Genomic DNA, 19,229 nt, shown 5'->3' with positions numbered 1-19,229 from the left:
AAGCTCCTATTAGGGAGACTACTGTAAACACTAGGGGGAGGGTAGGAGGCGCCCAAGATATCAGTATTCACACTATAAATAGGTAAGAAGTCTTACCTTAATGAGATCTAGCTTCAAAAATGCGAAAATTTTCTTAAAAATGACAGGTCAAATTCAAGTGCCTTTAAAAGAGAAAACAAAATTCTTTTAAACGCACTTGAAGTTGACCTGATGAAGCGGATTGCATCCGCGAAACGCGTTGTCTGATGTGCATAATAAAATCTCATTTTTAAGAAAATATTCACATTTTTGAAGCTAGATCTCATTAAAGAGACTCCGTAACAAAAATTGCATCCTGTTTTTTATCATCCTACAAGTTCCAAAAGCTATTCTAATGTGTTCTGGCTTACTGCAGCACTTTGTACTATCACAGTCTCTGTAATAAATCAATGTATCTTTCCCCTGTCAGACTTGTCAGCCTGTGTCTGGAAGGCTGCCAAGTTCTTCAGTGTTGTGGTTCTGTGATGCATCTCCCCCCTCCAGGCCCCTCTCTGCACACTGCCTGTGTATTATTTAGATTAGAGCAGCTTCTCTCTTCTCCCTTATCTTTTACAAGCTGGATAAATCCTCCTCTGAGCTGGCTGGGCTTTCACATACTGAGGAATTACATACAGGCAGAGCTGTCTGCACTCTGCAGGAAGAAACAGCCTGACACTTCAGTGGAAGATAGCTGCAGGGGGAAAGAAACACACAAATGATCTCTTGAGATTCAAAAGGAAGGCTGTATACAGCCTGCTTGTGTATGGATGTATTTTCTGTGTGTGGACATACTGTACATCAACCTACTTCCTGTTTTGGTGGCCATTTTGTTTGTTTATAAACAAACTTTTTAAAACTGTTTTTAACCACTTTTAATGCGGCGAGGAGCGGCGAAATTGTGACAGAGGGTAATAGGAGATGTCCCCTAACGCACTGGTATGTTTACTTTTGTGCGATTTTAACAATACAGATTCTCTTTAAAGCGGAATATAACCCTGCATTTCAACTTTGCTCTAAAACATTATTTACAGTAGATTATATGCAACCAGCATTTTTTTTTTTACTAGACCAGCATTGGAAGGGTTACACAGGGCTTTAAAGTCCCTAGAGATTTCTGCAACCGAATCCGAACTTGAGTTAGATACTTTTTGTTTAAAAATATGTATTTATTTTGACTCATCTCTCTCACTGAGAAGGAGCTTGGAGGACAGCCAAAGAGATGTATCTATTGATAAACAGTTACACACTAACTAAATAGAATGTAACCATCTGAATGTCTGCACAGAACTTAAAACCTCTGTGTTTAACCCTTCCAATGCTGGTCTAGTAAAAAAAAAATGCTTTTTGCATATAATATGCTGTAAATAATGTTTTAGAGCAAAGTTGAAATGCAGGGTTATATTCCGCTTTAAGGTAAGACTTCTTACCTATTTATAGTGTGAATACTGATATCTTGGGCGCCTCCGCTAGATTACTCACCCGGCTCTCTGCATTCCACTGACAAGATCTCCCTTCATCTGGGGCATCTCTAGCTATTTAATACTGGGGGGCACCTTCAGCTACTTAATATTGAGGGTACGTCTTATTACCTAAAAGTAAGGGCACCTGTGGCTACCAATATCAGGCAGGGGCAAGTAGGCGGCAGGTGAAAGCTGGGCCAGCCAGCGTGTTTGTAGTGCAGTTCGGTGGGAGTGTGCGGGATCGTGGAGGTTGAAGGCTAGCCAGGACTTTTTGTGATATCCGGACCTGCCAGAGTGTATTTAGAGTTGAGCCTGTCTAATTCCCTCATCTGTGTCTAATCACAACTGTAATTTGATCTCTCAGCTGTGTGAGCTGGCTGCCTTGGCAGAGCAGTTAATTTGTAAACACAGGATGTTAACTCTGTCTGCTTCCATGAACGCAGGAAGTAGACATACAGCAGATTTATTGCAGAATTTGTATTCGTTGTAACAGACATTTTTTCTTTACAATACAATAACATTTGTAAAGCGCTTTTCTCCCATAGGACTCAAAGCGCATGCTAAATGCTGTTATGCTGTTGCTTATCTTTCGGAGCAAAGAGGAAGTTTAGGTCCGCTTTAACTTTTGTGTGAGGTAAGTGACGCTTTTTTTGTGTGTTTCAGACATGGCAATGAAGATCTTAGGAGCCTTGAAGGAGGAAGGTTTTCCCATACGCCCACACTACTTCTGGCCTCTGCTGGCTTCCAAACAAAACGAGAAAGATCTGAAAGGTAAACTCACCAGTCCTTGCCTACCCTACCCATACCGTGTTCCCCCGAAAATAAGACACTTATATTAATTTTTGCTCCAAAAGATGTGCTAGGGCCTATTTTCAGAGGATGGCTTATTTTTGTGGGAAACGCTAGTAGTTTTCCTATACAAAGTGTATATACTGTGTGCCATGCTGAAACACAAGCAGCATGCACAGAGCTTGTGGTTTGCAGATATTGGCTCTCACTTACAAGAAATTGATTCTGTTGATCATGTGGGTAATGTTGGGCATACACTGTTCGTTTCCCACTTATCAATCGAGCCGCTGATGGCTCTATGGATAATTTCCGACAGGTCTGATGACCCGCCGGATCGATTCCCCATCATCGAAATGCGCTCGGAAATGTTCGGGAATAATCCATTCGTCGGGAATCGAGCGGCGCATTCGATGCGGGAACGAACCGTGTGTATTCAGCATTGGAGTCTATTTCTTGCAGGCAGAGAACTCTGTCAGGCTCCCCAGAGCTATGATAGGATAAGCTGTGTGTCCTGGGAAAAGGTGAAGAGGTGAAATGCTGCTGATACTTATCACGACAGATCAGGAGGGCTGGCTCCAACAAAAACACAACTTGCCTGACACACATATACAGGACTGTAGAACTCACATTATACTGCTGCTCTCCTGTATCCAGGCTTTGTATTGAGCGTGACTTGCTGATGTCATGTGGGCTGCCACTAGGGCTTACATTCGGGAGAGGTCTTATATTTTAAGCATGATAGGGATTCCTGCTAGGGCTTATTCTCAGGGGATGTCTTACCTTAGGGGAAACACAGTAGATAACGCTGTCAATAGTAGGAAAGGGGCTAGATCAGGCCTGGGCAAAGTTTACACGCACCGTGGGCAGCATTCATTTAAATTCCTTCACCTCTCCCCCTCCCTCCCTGCAGAGTTGTTGAGTGGGCACTGGGGGGGTTTGAAACTCACCTTGCTCATTGATGTCCTGCGTTGCATCTCCATGGCAACAGGATGTCACATAACATGACGTCAGAGCATGCCTGTGTATTACTCGCTGGATGCCAGGAGCAGCACACACGGGCCGTAGTTTGCCCGGTGCTTGGCTAGATACAGCCAAGTTCCCGGTATCTGGCACCGGTGGGTATCGCCTGATGCAGGATACATGTGCTTGCCGGTTTCTTGAGCAACTGGCAGAAAATAGTGCCACATAGTGAGGTAAAGTAGATGCAAAGAACTTAGAGTTGATGCAAATGTATGCACATTTTTATGCAGCTTGAAAATGAACCAATCGAATTTTCCCTTAACAGGATTCGATTGGTTCATTTTCAAGCTGTATAAATTTGCATCAACTCGAAGTTATTTGTATCTTCTTGACCATCACTAGTGCCGAACTCCCCCCAAATATACTCACAGAGGCTGCAGCAATGTCTGGCAGTCTCCCTTTATTTCCCCTGCTGGCTCCTAGCGGCTTCCCCAGTGCACAGAAGCCGGAGTGTCAGCTGACCCACATCAGGTCATGTGACACTCCGGATGCCGTACTCAGATGTCAGAAGCTGCTAGGAGCCAGCGGGGAGGTTCAGGGAGACTGCCAGACATTGCTGGAGCCTCCGTGAGTTTATTACAGCCTGCCAGCCCCCTCACAAAGCCCCCAATGGAAGTCACTGTTATCCATCAGGCATGCCGGTTAGTTGAGACTTCCAGTTGCCTGAATTCCGAAAACCGGGGACTTTGCTGTACTTTTATGGCTTTTTACTTTTGTGTTGTAGAGGTTTTCTCTGAACCGTGTGCCTGGGATTTCCATGACAACTGTAAGCTCTGTGAAGTGGTGATGTAAGCAGAGCCTAATGGTGGCCATACACATTACAATTTGATTTGACAGTTTCGATCATTTTTTTTTCACTCAAATAATAAATTAGACTCGTGTAATTAATGTACCACACTCGTGTGTTCGATTTTGACACAATCACAACAAAAACTATTGAATAAAAGATATGAATTAAATGTAATAATGTATAAATCTTTTCATTTATGAAGGTGTATGGTGTGCTCTGTGCCATCACCGCTATGTATAACGGAATACAACACAAACAACCTTTCGAAATTGTACCTTACATTAAAGTGAACCAGAGACGAAGCACCCTCATGTATATCACTGTCTATCAGTGGGAATATTAGAGAAAACACCTACCCTGCTCTCTTTCATTCTTCACTGCTCAGTCTGCTTGTTATCAGCCCTGATAAAATCCCTGACTGAGCATTGTCTGGCTTTGCTCAGGAATCATTATAGCCGAGTCATTTTAGCTGAGCTAGAAGGGGGCAGGCTTGGGCTTGAAAAGACATCAGAGAAGACAGACTCCGCTATAATGATTCCTGAGCAAAGCCAGACTGAATGCTCAGTCGGGGATTTTATCAGGGCTGATAACAAGCAGGCTGAGCAGTGAAGAATGAAACAGAGAGCAGGGTAGGAGTTTTCTCTAATGTTCCCACTGATCTATATGGTGAAATACATGAGGGTGCTTCGTCTCTGGTTCACTTTAATGCTGGGAATACACAGTACTTTTTTTGTAAGAATCATTCCGATAGATGCCTTCGATGATAAAATTCCGACATGTCCGATGTTCCGCTCGATTCTTTTCTGCTCGATTCCTTATAGAAGTGAATGGAAAAACAAGTGGAAGACCAGAGAATTGACTGCAGAAAATCAGATTGCTAGTAGATCGCGAGCAGAATCGAATGCGATAAACGTACAGTGTATTCCCAGAATAACCAATCTATTTCTCAATTATTTTAATCCGCAACAAACACTACACTTATTACAGTAAAGAAATAAGTTTTATCTAATGTGTCACTGACAAATTTCTTTATTCATGAATGTAAACTTAAAATTAGGTTGAATGACTTTTATACACCTTCCACACACGATTCAATTTCTGAAAATCAGATTTTTCCAACTTTTCCGGTCGATTTTAATAAAAAAAAAAAAGAAAAAAAATTACCATCAAATTTATTGATAGGATTTTTTTTTTTATCCACACAATTGATAGTTTTAATCGAATTGGAGTAAAATCGAAAGGAAAAGTTGTAACGTAAAGAGACTGTCATGACCTGGATTTAAAGCGGGGTTGCTGCGGCCGCTAGGCAGAGTACTTACCACTATACGATGGCGAGAGCTTTAACGAAGCTCTGTTTGCTTCACTTCATCAATATACACTGTGGACGGAAATGGATCATTTTCCATGGCCATGTCTGCCCCCGTTGAAGAGATTTACGTACTTCCTGTGAGGAAGCTAGCTCCACTTGCTTCCCCACAGACCACGCAAGTGGTGTGTGGTCTCTGAGGAAGTGGGCGGAGCTTGCAAAACGGTTTTTTTTTTGGTTACAGGTTTCATCAACTTCATTAAATCTAGCTTTACTTACCTGGGTACTCTTTCAGCCCCTAGAGGTCGCGCGTGTCCCTCACCACAGCTCCGGTGCTGTCGGAGGTCCTGCAGGCAGCCATTAAGGGTTGCCATTGGGAGCGCTGGCCAAGTATGCTCCCGGTGATGCAGGCGCACTCACACGGATCGGGAACATGCCCGCACATGCGCAGAAGATGCCAACACATCGGGGGTCGGCGATTCTTCAGAGGCTTCCAAGGGGACCACTGATGGGTTAGCGTCTCCTGCACATGCATGGGTGTGTGCCTGCACTGCTCGAGAGCGCGCCACGTCACCGGAGCATACGCCGCCTTCCTTGACGTGGTTGCGTCCTCTCGTGGCGATATCCCAGTGAGGACCGGAGCTGCGTCGAGGGACACACATTACCACTAGGGGCTGGAAGAAGCCCCAGGTAAGTTAAGCTAGATTTAAGTAATCGCCTCAGACATCCTTTAAATGGCAAATGCTGTTGTAGGTGAGCTGAAGACTCTAATCCTGCCACTGACCTCACACGAGATGGTGACTGCTGGCCAATGACAGCAGGGTTGTAGAGGAGAAAGGGGCGGGCACAAATTGCAACTCAGCTCTGCTTCTCTATGTAAATCTAAACATTTCAGAGCAAAGAAATGGATATGGAACAGTCATGTGTTTACAGGATTTGGACGTGTTCACTTTAAATTTTATTACGGAGCACCAGGCTCATGACTTCCCCAGACAGCCTTCTCTCTGTCCCGGTTTCTTGTCTCAGGATACAGCATCGCAATGTTCTCCCCAGATTTTTTTTTTCAAGCCGGGTGGCATGAAATAGTAGCCGGGTGGGGCGCGATGGGAGAATGCAGAGGCGGCGTTTCTCTGCGCAACTCTGCTTACAGCATAGGGGCAGATGAGGTGAGCTGATGACAGCCGTGAGCTCACCTAAATTAGCCGGGTGGAGCTGCGTTGCGTGGCTAGGGGGCAGCGTTGCGTGGCTAGGGGGCAGCGTTGCGTGGCTTAAGGGGCAGCGGTGTGTGGCTAGGGGGCAGCGTTGCGTGGCTAAAGAGGCAGCGTTGCGTGGCTAAAGAGGCAGCGTTGCGTGGCTTAAGAGGCAGCGTTGCGTGGCTTAAGAGGCAGCGTTGCGTGGCTTAAGGGGCAGCGTTGCGTGGCTTAAGGGGCAGCGTTGCGTGGCTTAAGGGGCAGCGTTGCGTGGCTAAAGAGGCAGCGTTGCGTGGCTAAAGAGGCAGCGTTGCGTGGCTAAAGGGGCAGCGTTGCGTGGCTAAAGGGGCAGCGTTGCGTGGCTAAAGGGGCAGCGTTGCGTGGCTAAAGAGGCAGCGTTGCGTGGCTAAAGGGGCAGCGTTGCGTGGCTAAAGGGGCAGCGTTGCGTGGCTAAAGGGGCAGCGTTGCGTGGCTTAAGGGGCAGCGTTGCGTGGCTTAAGGGGCAGCGTTGCGTGGCTTAAGGGGCAGCGTTGCGTGGCTTAAGGGGCAGCGTTGCGTGGCTTAAGGGGCAGCGTTGCGTGGCTTAAGGGGCAGCGTTGCGTGGCTTAAGGGGCAGCGTTGCGTGGCTTAAGGGGCAGCGTTGCGTGGCTTAAGGGGCAGCGTTGCGTGGCTTAAGGGGCAGCGTTGCGTGGCTAGGAGGCAGCGTTGCGTGGCTAGAAGGCAGCGTTGCGTGGCTAGAAGGCAGCGTTGCGTGGCTAGAAGGCAGCGTTGTGTGGCTAGGGGGCATAGGATGCAGCGTTGCGTGGCTAGAAGGCAGCGTTGCGTGGCTAGGGGGCATAGGATGCAGCGTTGCGTGGCTAGAGGGCAGCGTTGCGTGGCTAGGGGGCATAGGATGCAGCGTTGCGTGGCTAGGGGGCAGCGTTGCGTGGCTAGGGGGCATAGGATGCAGCGTTGCGTGGCTAGGGGGCATAGGATGCAGCGTTGCGTGGCTAGGGGGCAGCGTTGCGTGGCTAGGGGGCATAGGATGCAGCGTTGCGTGGCTAGGGGGCATAGAATGCAGCATTGCGTGGCTAGGGGGCAGCGTTGCGTGGCTAGGGGGCATAGGATGCAGCGTTGCGTGGCTAGGATGCAGCGTTGCGTGGCTAGGATGCAGCGTTGCGTGGCTAGGATGCAGCGTTGCGTGGCTAGGATGCAGCGTTGCGTGGCTAGGATGCAGCGTTGCGTGGCTAGGGGGCATAGGATGCAGAGTTGCGTGGCTAGGGGGCAGCGTTGCATGGCTCGAGGGCAGAATTGTGTTAGATCGATTCTGTGTCGCTAGCAGGGATTACAATTGAATTCGCATCCAGGTTTTCTGCGAAATGGAGGGAGTGCTATCAAATTCAAGTTGCACTGGCGACTAAAGGGGCACTATGGCGAAAATTATGTTGTTCTAATATCCCTATAATCAATTGTGGAACAGAATAGCTTTCTCTGTAGAGCTTGTGTGAAATAATACCTACAATTTCCATTAATCTTCTAAACAGCTGATCTGGTCAGTAACTTTGCTTTTAGAGACAGGATTTTCCCCTGCAACCGCAGGGTCTCTTCTGCTTCCTGCCTTCCTTCTCTATCTGCCCAGATTCATGTGAACAGTGTATCTGCAGGTTTCTCCTTTTTTAGTGCAGTTTACCACATACAAGTATAACTTTTTTTTTATTGTAGCTGTTGTGCTTAGAGGTAAAGCTTCACCAGGGGCTGTGGTTTAGAGGTAAAGCTTCACCAGGGGCTGTGGTTTAGAGGTAAAGCTTCACCAGGAGCTGTGGTTTAGAGGTAAAGCTTCACCAGGAGCTGGTGTTTGGAGGTAAAGCTTCACCAGGAGCTTGCACTTAGAGAATAAGCTTCACCAGGAGCTTGGGTTTAGAGGTAAAGCTTCACCAGGAGCTTGGGTTTAGAGGTAAAGCTTCACCAGGAGCTTGGGTTTAGAGGTAAAGCTTCACCAGGAGCTTGGGTTAAGAGGTAAAGCTTCACCAGGAGCTGTAGTTTAGATGAAAAGCTTCACCAGGAGCTGTAGTTTAGATGAAAAGCTTCACCAGGAGCTGTAGTTTAGATGAAAAGCTTCACCAGGAGGTGTAGTTTAGAGGTAAAGCTTCACCAGGAGCTGTAGTTTAGATGAAAAGCTTCACCAGGAGCTGTAGTTTAGATGAAAAGCTTCACCAGGAGCTGTAGTTTAGATGAAAAGCTTCACCAGGAGCTGTAGTTTAGATGAAAAGCTTCACCAGGAGCTGTAGTTTAGATGAAAAGCTTCACCAGGAGCTGTAGTTTAGATGAAAAGCTTCACCAGGAGCTGTAGTTTAGATGAAAAGCTTCACCAGGAGCTGTAGTTTAGCGGAAAAGCTTCACCAGGAGCTGTAGTTAAGAGGTAAAGCTTCTGTTTAGTGATCTGAACCTCATGGGTTCAAATCCAGCTGCATCAAGTTATTTAGCTGCCTCATAATTCATCTACTTTTGCTTCATCTGAGCCACGTGCAATTACACTGTTCACATGAACAGAGTTTGTGAGCTGAAGAAAAAAGCACAGTTGCACCTGCGGGCAGAGACGGGGAAGTCTGTGAGCAGTTAGGAGAAACCATGTGGTTTCCTATTTCACCTACACCAGTGAATTGGAAACTGGAATAGTGTGCAATCACCAAAGCATAAATTTTAATTCTTATCGTGTACCTGAGACGCTTCTCATCTCAGGTTTCATACTTACCTCGGGCTTCCTTTAGCCCCCTTGAGACCGCTCGTCCCTCGCTGTCTCCCCGCGTGGCTCCTGTCACACGCAAAGTCTGTGTAGAGAAAAAAGCGATGCGGATGAGTGGTCGGTAGTAGGGGCATAGACTACAAGGGAAGAGGGCCACTAGTTTGGGGGGTTTCTACTCCCCAGAGATGCAGGAACAACTGATTATCAAAGCAGTCGGTATTTAGAAGAGTGGAGTATGGGGAGTATGGAACTTTGGGTAATTGAGTGCTGGTTGTCAGAGCACTGATAGACTAAGGCAGAAACAGAGCTCATGTCTAGATCAAGGATTCTGATTTTGTTGCTGAGACAATGACTTGTATGTGCAGTACAGCTGAGAAATAGACCCTTAGTAGCAAATCAGTCTCATTTTCAATACAGGAAGAGTTAAAACACATATCTATGCAAAAGAGCGATATGACCAACTGGGTCAATACAGTCCTGTTCTCTAAATAGGTTTAAAAGCTCAGAAACAGTGAGTGACAGCTTGAGATGAGGTTTTACTGCAGGAAAGTTCAAAGGGCTATTTTTTTTTACAGCTTAAAATACAGAGTGTGGTTTCTCAGGCCGTAGTTACACTTAATGCATTGAGTTGCATCCCGCTGTATCCCATTTGCCAAAATGGGATGTGACGCAACTCAGCACAACGTATTAGGTGTAAATGGGGCCTGAAATGCAAATATGACAGTATGGTGCAGTGTTATAAATAAAGCTATGTAACTGAAAATAAAAAAAATTTCTTTGCTACTAATGTTCTATAAATTATCTGTACTACACCTACAATTCATGATATTATGTTTATTTTTGCTTCAGTGTTGCTTTAAAGGAAACCTAAACTGAAATAAAAAGAAGCAACTTTAACTTACCTGGGGCTTCTATTAGCCCCCTGCAGCCACCCTGTGCCCGCCCTGTATTCAAGTGTCCCTCCAGTCCCCTGCAGCGACCCTCTTCAGGCCAGCCGACTGTCGTGTTGACGGGCCACTGTGCATGCGTGGCTGTGCGTGTCCTTTATCACATTCCTGACGCTCGTAGCATTCTGTGCATGAGCAGTAGAGATATTTTCATACTGCACATGCGTAGAGCACTCCCATGGGAGCGCAATCAGGAGGTGCAAGGACCAGAGCCATGCATCCAGCGCAGGAGACTTGGGAGCAGTCCATAGTACCATAGGCCGTGATAGGAGTTACGATAGCGACGCACAGGGAGTAACTTCGGCGCCGTCAGAAGACTGAGCTGAGGTTAATTTTAGAACACAATATTTCGGCCTCCAGCAATTGTTGGAGGCCAAATTACTTCATTCCCCACCACCCATGGCAACCTGGAGGGGGAATAGTAGCGAAATCTAACCCTGCATTTCAACTTTGCTCTAAAACATTTACAGCATATTATATGCAACCAGCAGTTTTTTTTACTAGACCAGCATTGGAAGGGTTACACAGAGCTTTAAAGTTCCGTGGATAGAAATGCTGCCGCATCTGAAGTTTAGATAGATACATTTAAGTAAACACCATGTAACAAGTGATAAATGTTACACACTCTCTGGCTGTCCTCCAGCTCCTGCACAGTCAGAGAGTGTGAGTCACATTCCACACTTGTTACATTGTGTTTACTTAAATGTATCTATCTAAACTTCGGCCGCGTCTGCATTTCTATCCACAGAACTTTAAAGCTCTGTGTGTAACCCTTCCAATGCTGGTCTAGTAAAAAAAAAAAAAAAATGCTGGTTGCATACAATATGCTGTAAATAACGTTTTAGAGCTAAGCTGAAATGCAGGGTTATATTCCACTTTAACGCGGAACTTGTGCAGCAGCCTTCCTCTCGTACGCCGCTGTGGGGGACCGGAGGATGACTATTTTGACGGCAAACATACAAATTTGTGTGAACCAAGCTGTAGTCAAGGGAGCCGGCACTATCTAAGATGGATTCTCCTAAGCCTGGCAACAGTGAAGAGTTAAGTCTTCAGAAAAAATAAATTACACCTATTCTGGTAGACTGCTGAAATTGTCATTTTTCTATGTAGACAAAGCTTGTAGCATGGTATATGGCAGTCTAGACATGAAATAAACATTTTATGCAAAATTACCACTGACCCGCCGATAATGTAATAGACAGAGAAATCTATTAAGCAGTCATAAGTGGCCTGAACACTAACAGCACTTTATCTGCCTTCCACATGGGACGTCGTCAAAGTGGCACCAAATTAACCAACTTTTTTTTTTCCTTTCGAGTACGGTATATTAATTCTTTGGGTTGTATTAGTGGTATTTCAAAAGGTGTAATCTCGTAAAAAAACCATGCTTTTAACAGAAGTACATTCCCCACGGGAACGCGAAAAAAACGCTCTCCGTCTTTTCACGCTGTATAATGCATCGCAGGCGGAGATTCGCAGTTTTTAGCGTGACACCGGGTGACAAACAGAATGCACAAACGAAATAAGAAATGCTTTTAAGCTGAATTAGTCTTGTTGCAATTTTAGCTAAAATATACATTGATATTAGAGCTTGGAAGGGAATTTTCAAGGTGAGTAATTCCCTAATCGTCCCTTGCCGCAAATAGCTTAACCAATCTTAAAAAGGATTTTTTTTTTTTCCACTTCAGAAGCCGTCCCGAGGAAGGTAAAGTAGAACTCTAGGCAAAACTTTTTTTTTAGTTTTAGGAACAGGATGGGAAATGCTACTGGAGGAGGGGTTTTGATTGCTTTACTCTGAATGCAACACAGAGTAGGGACACCAAGAGCCAATTATAATGTAGTATGTTCTGGTAGTAGAAATGAAGTATGATAGAGTAATAAGCTATACTCACAAAGCAGGGTTACCTCAAAGGCAACCACTGGATAGGCAGGTGGGGAGATTAGACCTGACCCCACTCAGGAATAAAGTCACTCTCTCCGTAGATGTGGAAAAAAGGGGTAATACCCGTCCACCAGGGGTCTCTAACCTCCCCTTTCTGGGAAAGCTAATTGAAAAAGCTGTATACCTCTAGCTAGAAGCCAGAATCCTACAAAATAACAGTTATGACCCATTCCAGTCTGGCTTCAGGAAACACCACAGCACTGAAACTGCCCTCATCCAAATATGCAACCACCTGCTCATGGCAAGAGACAGAGGAGAGTGCTCGATCCTCATACTGCTAGACCTTTCTGCAGCCTTTGACACAGTTGACCATGACATCTTGATAAACAGGCTACAGGAATACTGCGGCATTGATGGCATAGTACTTCAGTGGTTCCAATCCTTCTTGAGTGGCAGAACCCACAAAGTGTCTATGGGGCCCTTCCTGTCCACCCCTGTAACACTTAAAGGGACACTTAAGTCAAACAAAAAAAATGAGTTTTACTCACCTGGGGCTTCCAATAGCCCTCTGCAGCTGTCCGGTGCCCTCGCCGTCTCCCTCCAATCCTCCTGGCCCCGCCGGCAGCCACTTCCTGTTTCGGTGACAGGAGCTGACAGGCTGGGGACGCGAGTGATTCTTCGTGTTCCCAGACACATTAGCACCCTCTATGCTGCTATATGGTATATGATCTATGCTATAGTAGCATAGATGGCGCTATTGTGGCTAGGAACGCTAAGAATCACTCGCGTCCCCAGCCTGTCAGCTCCTGTCACCGAAACAGGAAGTGACTGCCGGCTGGGCCAGGAGGATCGGAAGGAGACGGCGAGGGCACCGGACAGCTGCAGGGGGCTATTGGAAGCCCTAGGTGAGTAAAACTCATTTTTTTTTTGTTTGACTTAAGTGCCCCTTTAAGTATGGGGTGCCCCAGGGCTCAATCCTCTCTCCCCTGCTTTTCACGATTTACATGCTACCGTTGGGAAAACTAATCCAAAAACATGGCCTGACATACCACTGCTATGCAGACGACACCCAACTATATCTTTCCTTCAAGCCTGGTGTGACAGACCCAACTCTAACTATAAACGCCTGCTTACGTGAACTACAGCAATGGATGAATGACAACTGGCTGAAACTAAATGCAGACAAAACTGAAGTCCTTCTGATTGGAGGGCAGAGCATGATAACAAAACAACTTAACTTGCAGTCTTCACCACTGGGAATAGGAGGCACGGATCTACGCAGCTCTGATCATGTGCGTAGCCTGGGAGTTCTAATTGATGGGGATTTAAACTTCAGAACTCAAATCTCTGCTGTGGTGAAATCATCCTATTTTCACCTGAAGAACATTGCAAAAATCAAGCACCTCATACCCCCAGATGATCTGCCAACCTTAGTCCACGCCTTCATCACATCCCGACTGGACTACTGCAATGCTCTCTACACTGGCCTTCCAAAAAAGGCCTTGTACCGCCTACAGCTGATACAGAATACTGCTGCCAGACTGCTAACCAACCAACCCCGTCACTGCCACATAACGCCAGTCCTGCATTCCCTTCACTGGCTACCTATAGAATGGAGGGTCCTATTCAAGATCGGCCTACTGACATTTAAATCCCTGAATAATCTAGGCCCTGGATACATGAAAGATATGTTACAGCTGCGTAGCAATCCCCGCATTCTCAGATCCACAGGTTCTAATAATCTAGTCATACCCAGAGTCCACTTAGAAACTTTTGGTCCCAGAGCCTTCTGTCATGCTGCCCCTACGTTTTGGAACTCCTTACCTCAACAGATCAGGACAGCCCCATCCCTGGACGTGTTTAAATCCAGACTGAAAACCCACCTGTTCAGTCTGGCATTTGCAGAAATATAACTTTTGTTGTGTGAATACTTCATCCTACTAATTACTGAATCTGAGAGAGCCTAAGCGCTTTGAGTCCTATGGGAGAAAAGCGCTATAGAAATGTTATTGTATTATTGTATTGTAATATAGCGTAGTATGGATACAGAGGCGTCAAAAGGATAAAAGAATCTAAAAAGTTTTTAATACATGAAGAGGCAGCGGTGGACTTACCTTCTCCAAGCAGCCACAAAAATTGCCAGTGTGTTTGTCACAAGTTTATTTACGTACTCCGGGGGACAATGCAACGCGTTTCACAGGTTTGATCCTGCTTCATCAGGCAATAGCAACGAAGCAATTGCATATGTTGTCAGTAGAAGAGCCAGGCACCTCTGTCAATGTAGCTCTGCAGTGTTCCATAGGAAGGAATGGAAGCTCTGTTTTGATAGCTTTCAGTTATAAGCCAGACTTTGCTGAGGTTACTTATGTTTTTTTGTGTTTTTTGTATGTGAAGAATCCCCCCAAAAAGTTATTTCCTTGCCATACGTAGGTGGGAGTGTGTGGAACACCTACACCTTATAGTAGTGGCTGGATAGTGTACTGGTTAAGGGCTCTGCCTTTGACATGGGAGACTAGGGTTGGAATCCTGGCTAGGTCAAGTACCTATTCAGTAAGGAGTTCAAGGCAAGACTCCCTAACACTGCAGGGTGGCCTCTTGAGCGCGTCCTAGTGGCTGCAGCTCTTGAGCGCTTTGAGTCCAACAGGAGAAAAGCGCTATACAAATGTTCGGATTATTATTATTATTTTTATAAAGGATAACCGAAGTGACATGATGAGATAGACATGTGTATGTACAGTGCCTAAAGTAACTATGCTGTGTTCCTTTTTTTTTTTTTTTTTTTTTTGTTTCTCTGTCTGAAAGGGTTAAATATCAGGTATGTAAGTGGCTGACTCAGTCCTGACTCAGGAAGTGTCTACAGTGTGACCCTCCCTAATAAGATATTCCAATTAGAAAACTCTTTCCTAGCAGAAAATGGCTTCTGAGAGTAAAAAAGAGATAAAGGGAATTTCTTATCAGTGAGGGTCACACTGTAGTCACTTCCAAACACAGTATACCATATAATACAGGGATTACAAACGGTTTTACTATAGCTATAGTGCAATCCTATAGAAATTCACCCATATACTTATCTATGTAGGAATGTTTGGTTATATCATAACCTGAGGGGAAGTATACATCAGTTCAATTGTTTAGTAGTTAATTTGTGTCTTTGTTAATGGTCCATGGTATGCAAGCTTTTTAAAAGTTAAAGGTGCAGCCCATTATTATTATTATTTATTATTATTATTATTTTTTATTTATATAGTGCCAACATCTTCCGTAGCGCTGTACATAGTACAAACAAATAATGGGGAACAAATATACATAAGAAATACAAGACACTGTACAGTCATGACATTGAATAGAATAAATACAGATACATACATAGTTGATATGTAGTTGGTACATATACATATGTTAAAATAACAGCAGTATGAGAAACACTAGGAGGAGGTCCCTGCCCTTGCGGGCTTACAATCTAGAGAATAGTGGGGAGGAAACAAAAGGGAAGGAAACACAAGGATTAGTGGGTGAGCCAGTGTGCCTTCAGTGCTGCCTATAGCAAATTATAGGCTTGTCTGAACAGGTGTGTTTTCAGAGTACGTTTGAAGGTTTCCAGACTTGAGGCATTAGGAACCGGCTGAGGGAGAGAGTTCCAAAGGAGAGGGACAGCCCGTGAGAAGTCTTGGATGCGAGAGTGAGACGAGGTGACTAGGCTGGAGGACAAAAGGGTCTCCTGTGAGGAACGGAGGGTCCGGGCGGGGAGGTATCTGGAGATTAAAGAGGAAATGTATGGAGGCGATAGCTTGTATAGAGCTTTGTATGCAAGTGTGAGAAGTTTAAACTGGATCCTTTGGGCAACTGGTAGCCAATGGAGGGATTGGCAGAGAGGGGCTGCCTCAGAGGATCTAGAAGAGAGGTGGATGAGACTGGCCGCAGAGTTTAGTAGGGATTGGAGAGGTGCCAGTCTGCTTTTGGTAGACCACAGAGTAGGGTGTTGCAGTAGTCAAGGCGGGAGATTAGGGCATGTACAAGCATTTTAGTTGCTTCTTGTGAAAGGAAGGGACGGATTCTGGAAATGTTTTTGAGATGGAAGTAGCAGGAGGTAGTTAAAGTGTTAATATGTGGTTTAAAGGAGAGCTCAGAGTCCAGAGTTACCCCTAGGCAACGAGCTTTGGGGGTTGATGCTATTGGGGAGTTATCTACATTGATTGTGAAAATGGGAGGTGGAACAGAGAGCGAAGGTGGAAATATCACAATCTCCGTTTTGCTCATATTGAGTTTAAGGAAGCGGGATGACATAAATGTAGATACAGCGGATACACATTCGGGAACTTTTGATAGTAGTGTGGAGAGGTCTGGGGCAGAACAATAAATTTGGGTGTCATCAGCATACAGTGGAGGAAATAATTATTTGACCCCTCACTGATTTTGTAAGTTTGTCCAATGACAAAGAAATGAAAAGTCTCAGAACAGTATCATTTCAATGGTAGGTTTATTTTAACAGTGGCAGATAGCACATCAAAAGGAAAATCGAAAAAATAACCTTAAATAAAAGATAGCAACTGATTTGCATTTCATTGAGTGAAATAAGTTTTTGAACCCCTACCAACCATTAAGAGTTCTGGCTCCCACAGAGTGGTTAGACACTTCTACTCAATTAGTCACCCTCATTAAGGACACCTGTCTTAACTAGTCACCTGTATAAAAGACACCTGTCCACAGAATCAATCAATCAAGCAGACTCCAAACTCTCCAACATGGGAAAGACCAAAGAGCTGTCCAAGGATGTCAGAGACAATATTGTAGACCTGCACAAGGCTAGAATGGGCTACAAAACCATTAGCAAGAAGCTGGGAGAGAAGGTGACAACTGTTGGTGCGATTGTTCGAAAATGGAAGGAGCACAAAATGACCATCAATCGACCTCGCTCTGGGGCTCCACGCAAGATCTCACCTCGTAGGGTGTCAATGGTTCTGAGAAAGGTGAAAAAGCATCCTAGAACTACACGGGAGGAGTTAGTGAATGACCTCAAATTAGCAGGGACCACAGTCACCAAGAAAACCATTGGAAACACATTACACCACAATGGATTAAAATCCTGCAGGGCTCGCAAGGTCCCCCTGCTCAAGAAGGCACGTGTGCAGGCCCGTCTGAAGTTTGCCAATGAACACCTGAATGATTCTGTGAGTGACTGGGAGAAGGTGCTGTGGTCTGATGAGACCAAAATAGAGCTCTTTGGCATTAACTCAACTCGCTGTGTTTGGAGGAAGAAAAATGCTGCCTATGACCCCCAAAACACCTTCAGGAAAATATAAAATGACTTGCACACCAACACTGAGATCAAATTGCATAAAGTTTTGTATTAATAGAAAAATTGAACAAAGTTGGCTTGAGCCATAAATACAAAATGTTACAGAATGAGTATACACAATAAATGGGAGCAAATCATGTGCCCCATGGGATAATGAACCTTGTCTGATGGCTTTTAGCCAATGAGTGCTAAACAACAATTATCCATATGTACAATCAGAGAAGTAGACAACAAACAGTCAATAGCCAGAGTAGACAAAAGGATAAATAGTATACAAGGTTATCCCAAAAGGGGGTTAATACCCTGACAGCGCCGTTTCGGGGGTATCCCTTCGTCAGAGGGTATATGCCTGGGCTCCTTGGATGGCTGCTGAAACACCTTCCCCACCGTCAAGCATGGGGGGTGGAAACATTTTGCTTTGGGGGTGTTTTTCTGCTAAGGGCACAGGACAACTTAATCGCATTAACTGGAAAATGGACGGAGCCATGTATCGTGAAATCCTGAACGACAACCTCCTTCCCTCTGCCAGGAAACTGAAAATGGGTCGTGGATGGGTGTTCCAGCACGACAATGACCCAAAACATACAGCAAAGGCAACAAAGGAGTGGCTCAAGAAGAAGCACATTAAGGTCATGGAGTGGCCTAGTCAGTCTCCGGACCTTAATCCAATAGAAAACCTATGGAGGGAGCTCAAGCTCAGAGTTGCACAGAGACGGCCTCGAAACCTTAGGGATTTAGAGATGATCTACAAAGAGGAGTGGACCAACATTCCTCCTAAAATGTGTGCAAACTTGGTCATCAATTACAAGAAACGTTTGACCTCTGTGCTTGTAAACAAGGGTTTTTCCACTAAGTATTAAGTCTTTTATTGTTAGAGGGTTCAAAAACTTATTTCACTCAATGAAATGCAAATCAGTTGCTATCTTTTATTTAAGGTTATTTTTTCGATTTTCCTTTTATGTGCTATCTGCCACTGTTAAAATAAACCTACCATTGAAATGATACTGTTCTGAGACTTTTCATTTCTTTGTCATTGGACAAACTTACCAAATCAGTGAGGGGTCAAATAATTATTTCCTCCACTCTAGAGGTGATATTGAAACCCAAAAGAGCTTATTATCTGTCCCAGGCCATGGGTGTAAATGGAAAAGAGGAGGGGTCCAAGGACGGACCCTTATGGTACTCCCACAGACAGTGGGCGTGGAGAGGAGTTGGTATTGGCATAGGAGACCATGAAAGAACGTCCAGACAGGTAGGTGTTGAGCCAGGAGTGTGCTAGGCCCTTGATTCCCAGTGTTGAGAGGGTCTGGAGAATAGAGGGTATGATCAACAGTGTCGAAGGCAGAGGACAGATCTAGGAGTATTAGTACCGAAAATCTGCCTTTGGCTTTAGCAGCTAGGAGGTAATTGGCAACCTTAGTGAGAACGGTTTCCGTAGAGTGTTGAGGGCGGAAGCCAGACTGGAAGGGGTCCAACAGGGAATTAGCAGAGAGAAAGTTAGACAACTCTGAGTAAATGTGGCGTTCCAGCAGTTTGGAGGCAAAGGGAAGGAGAGAGACTGGGCGGTAATTAGAAAGGGCCGTAGAGTGTAAAGAGGGTTTTTTGATTAGTGATGTTATGATAGCCTGTTTAAATGAAGAAGGGAAAGTGCCAGTTGAGATGGAAAGGTTAAACCGTGTTGTTAAAGCAGGAACGAGGGGGGAGGAGACCTGGGGGAGGAGACCTGGGGGATAAGATGAGAGGGAATAGGGTCTGAGGCGCATGTAGTAAGATGAGCTTTAGAGATTAGTGAAGAAAGACGCTGTTCAG

General features: G+C 45.2%; 1 protein-coding gene across 1 annotated transcript in view; it reads left to right on the top strand.

Moving 5' to 3' along the window:
- The window catches only part of LOC137504870 (leucine-rich PPR motif-containing protein, mitochondrial-like), a 92,916-nt gene that overhangs the window by 55,938 nt on the left and 17,749 nt on the right, over positions 1-19,229 (top strand). Inside the window, exon 11 of the mRNA XM_068233465.1 lies at positions 2,142-2,249. Within this exon, the coding sequence (XP_068089566.1) occupies positions 2,142-2,249 (108 nt within the window). The remainder of the gene's footprint in view (positions 1-2,141; positions 2,250-19,229) is intronic.

This window comes from Hyperolius riggenbachi, chromosome 4 (assembly GCF_040937935.1).
Source record: "Hyperolius riggenbachi isolate aHypRig1 chromosome 4, aHypRig1.pri, whole genome shotgun sequence".
Taxonomy (NCBI): Eukaryota; Metazoa; Chordata; class Amphibia; order Anura; family Hyperoliidae; genus Hyperolius; species Hyperolius riggenbachi.
The sequence above is the reverse complement of the archived record's forward strand: the minus strand, read 5'-3'. Positions and strand labels throughout refer to the sequence as shown.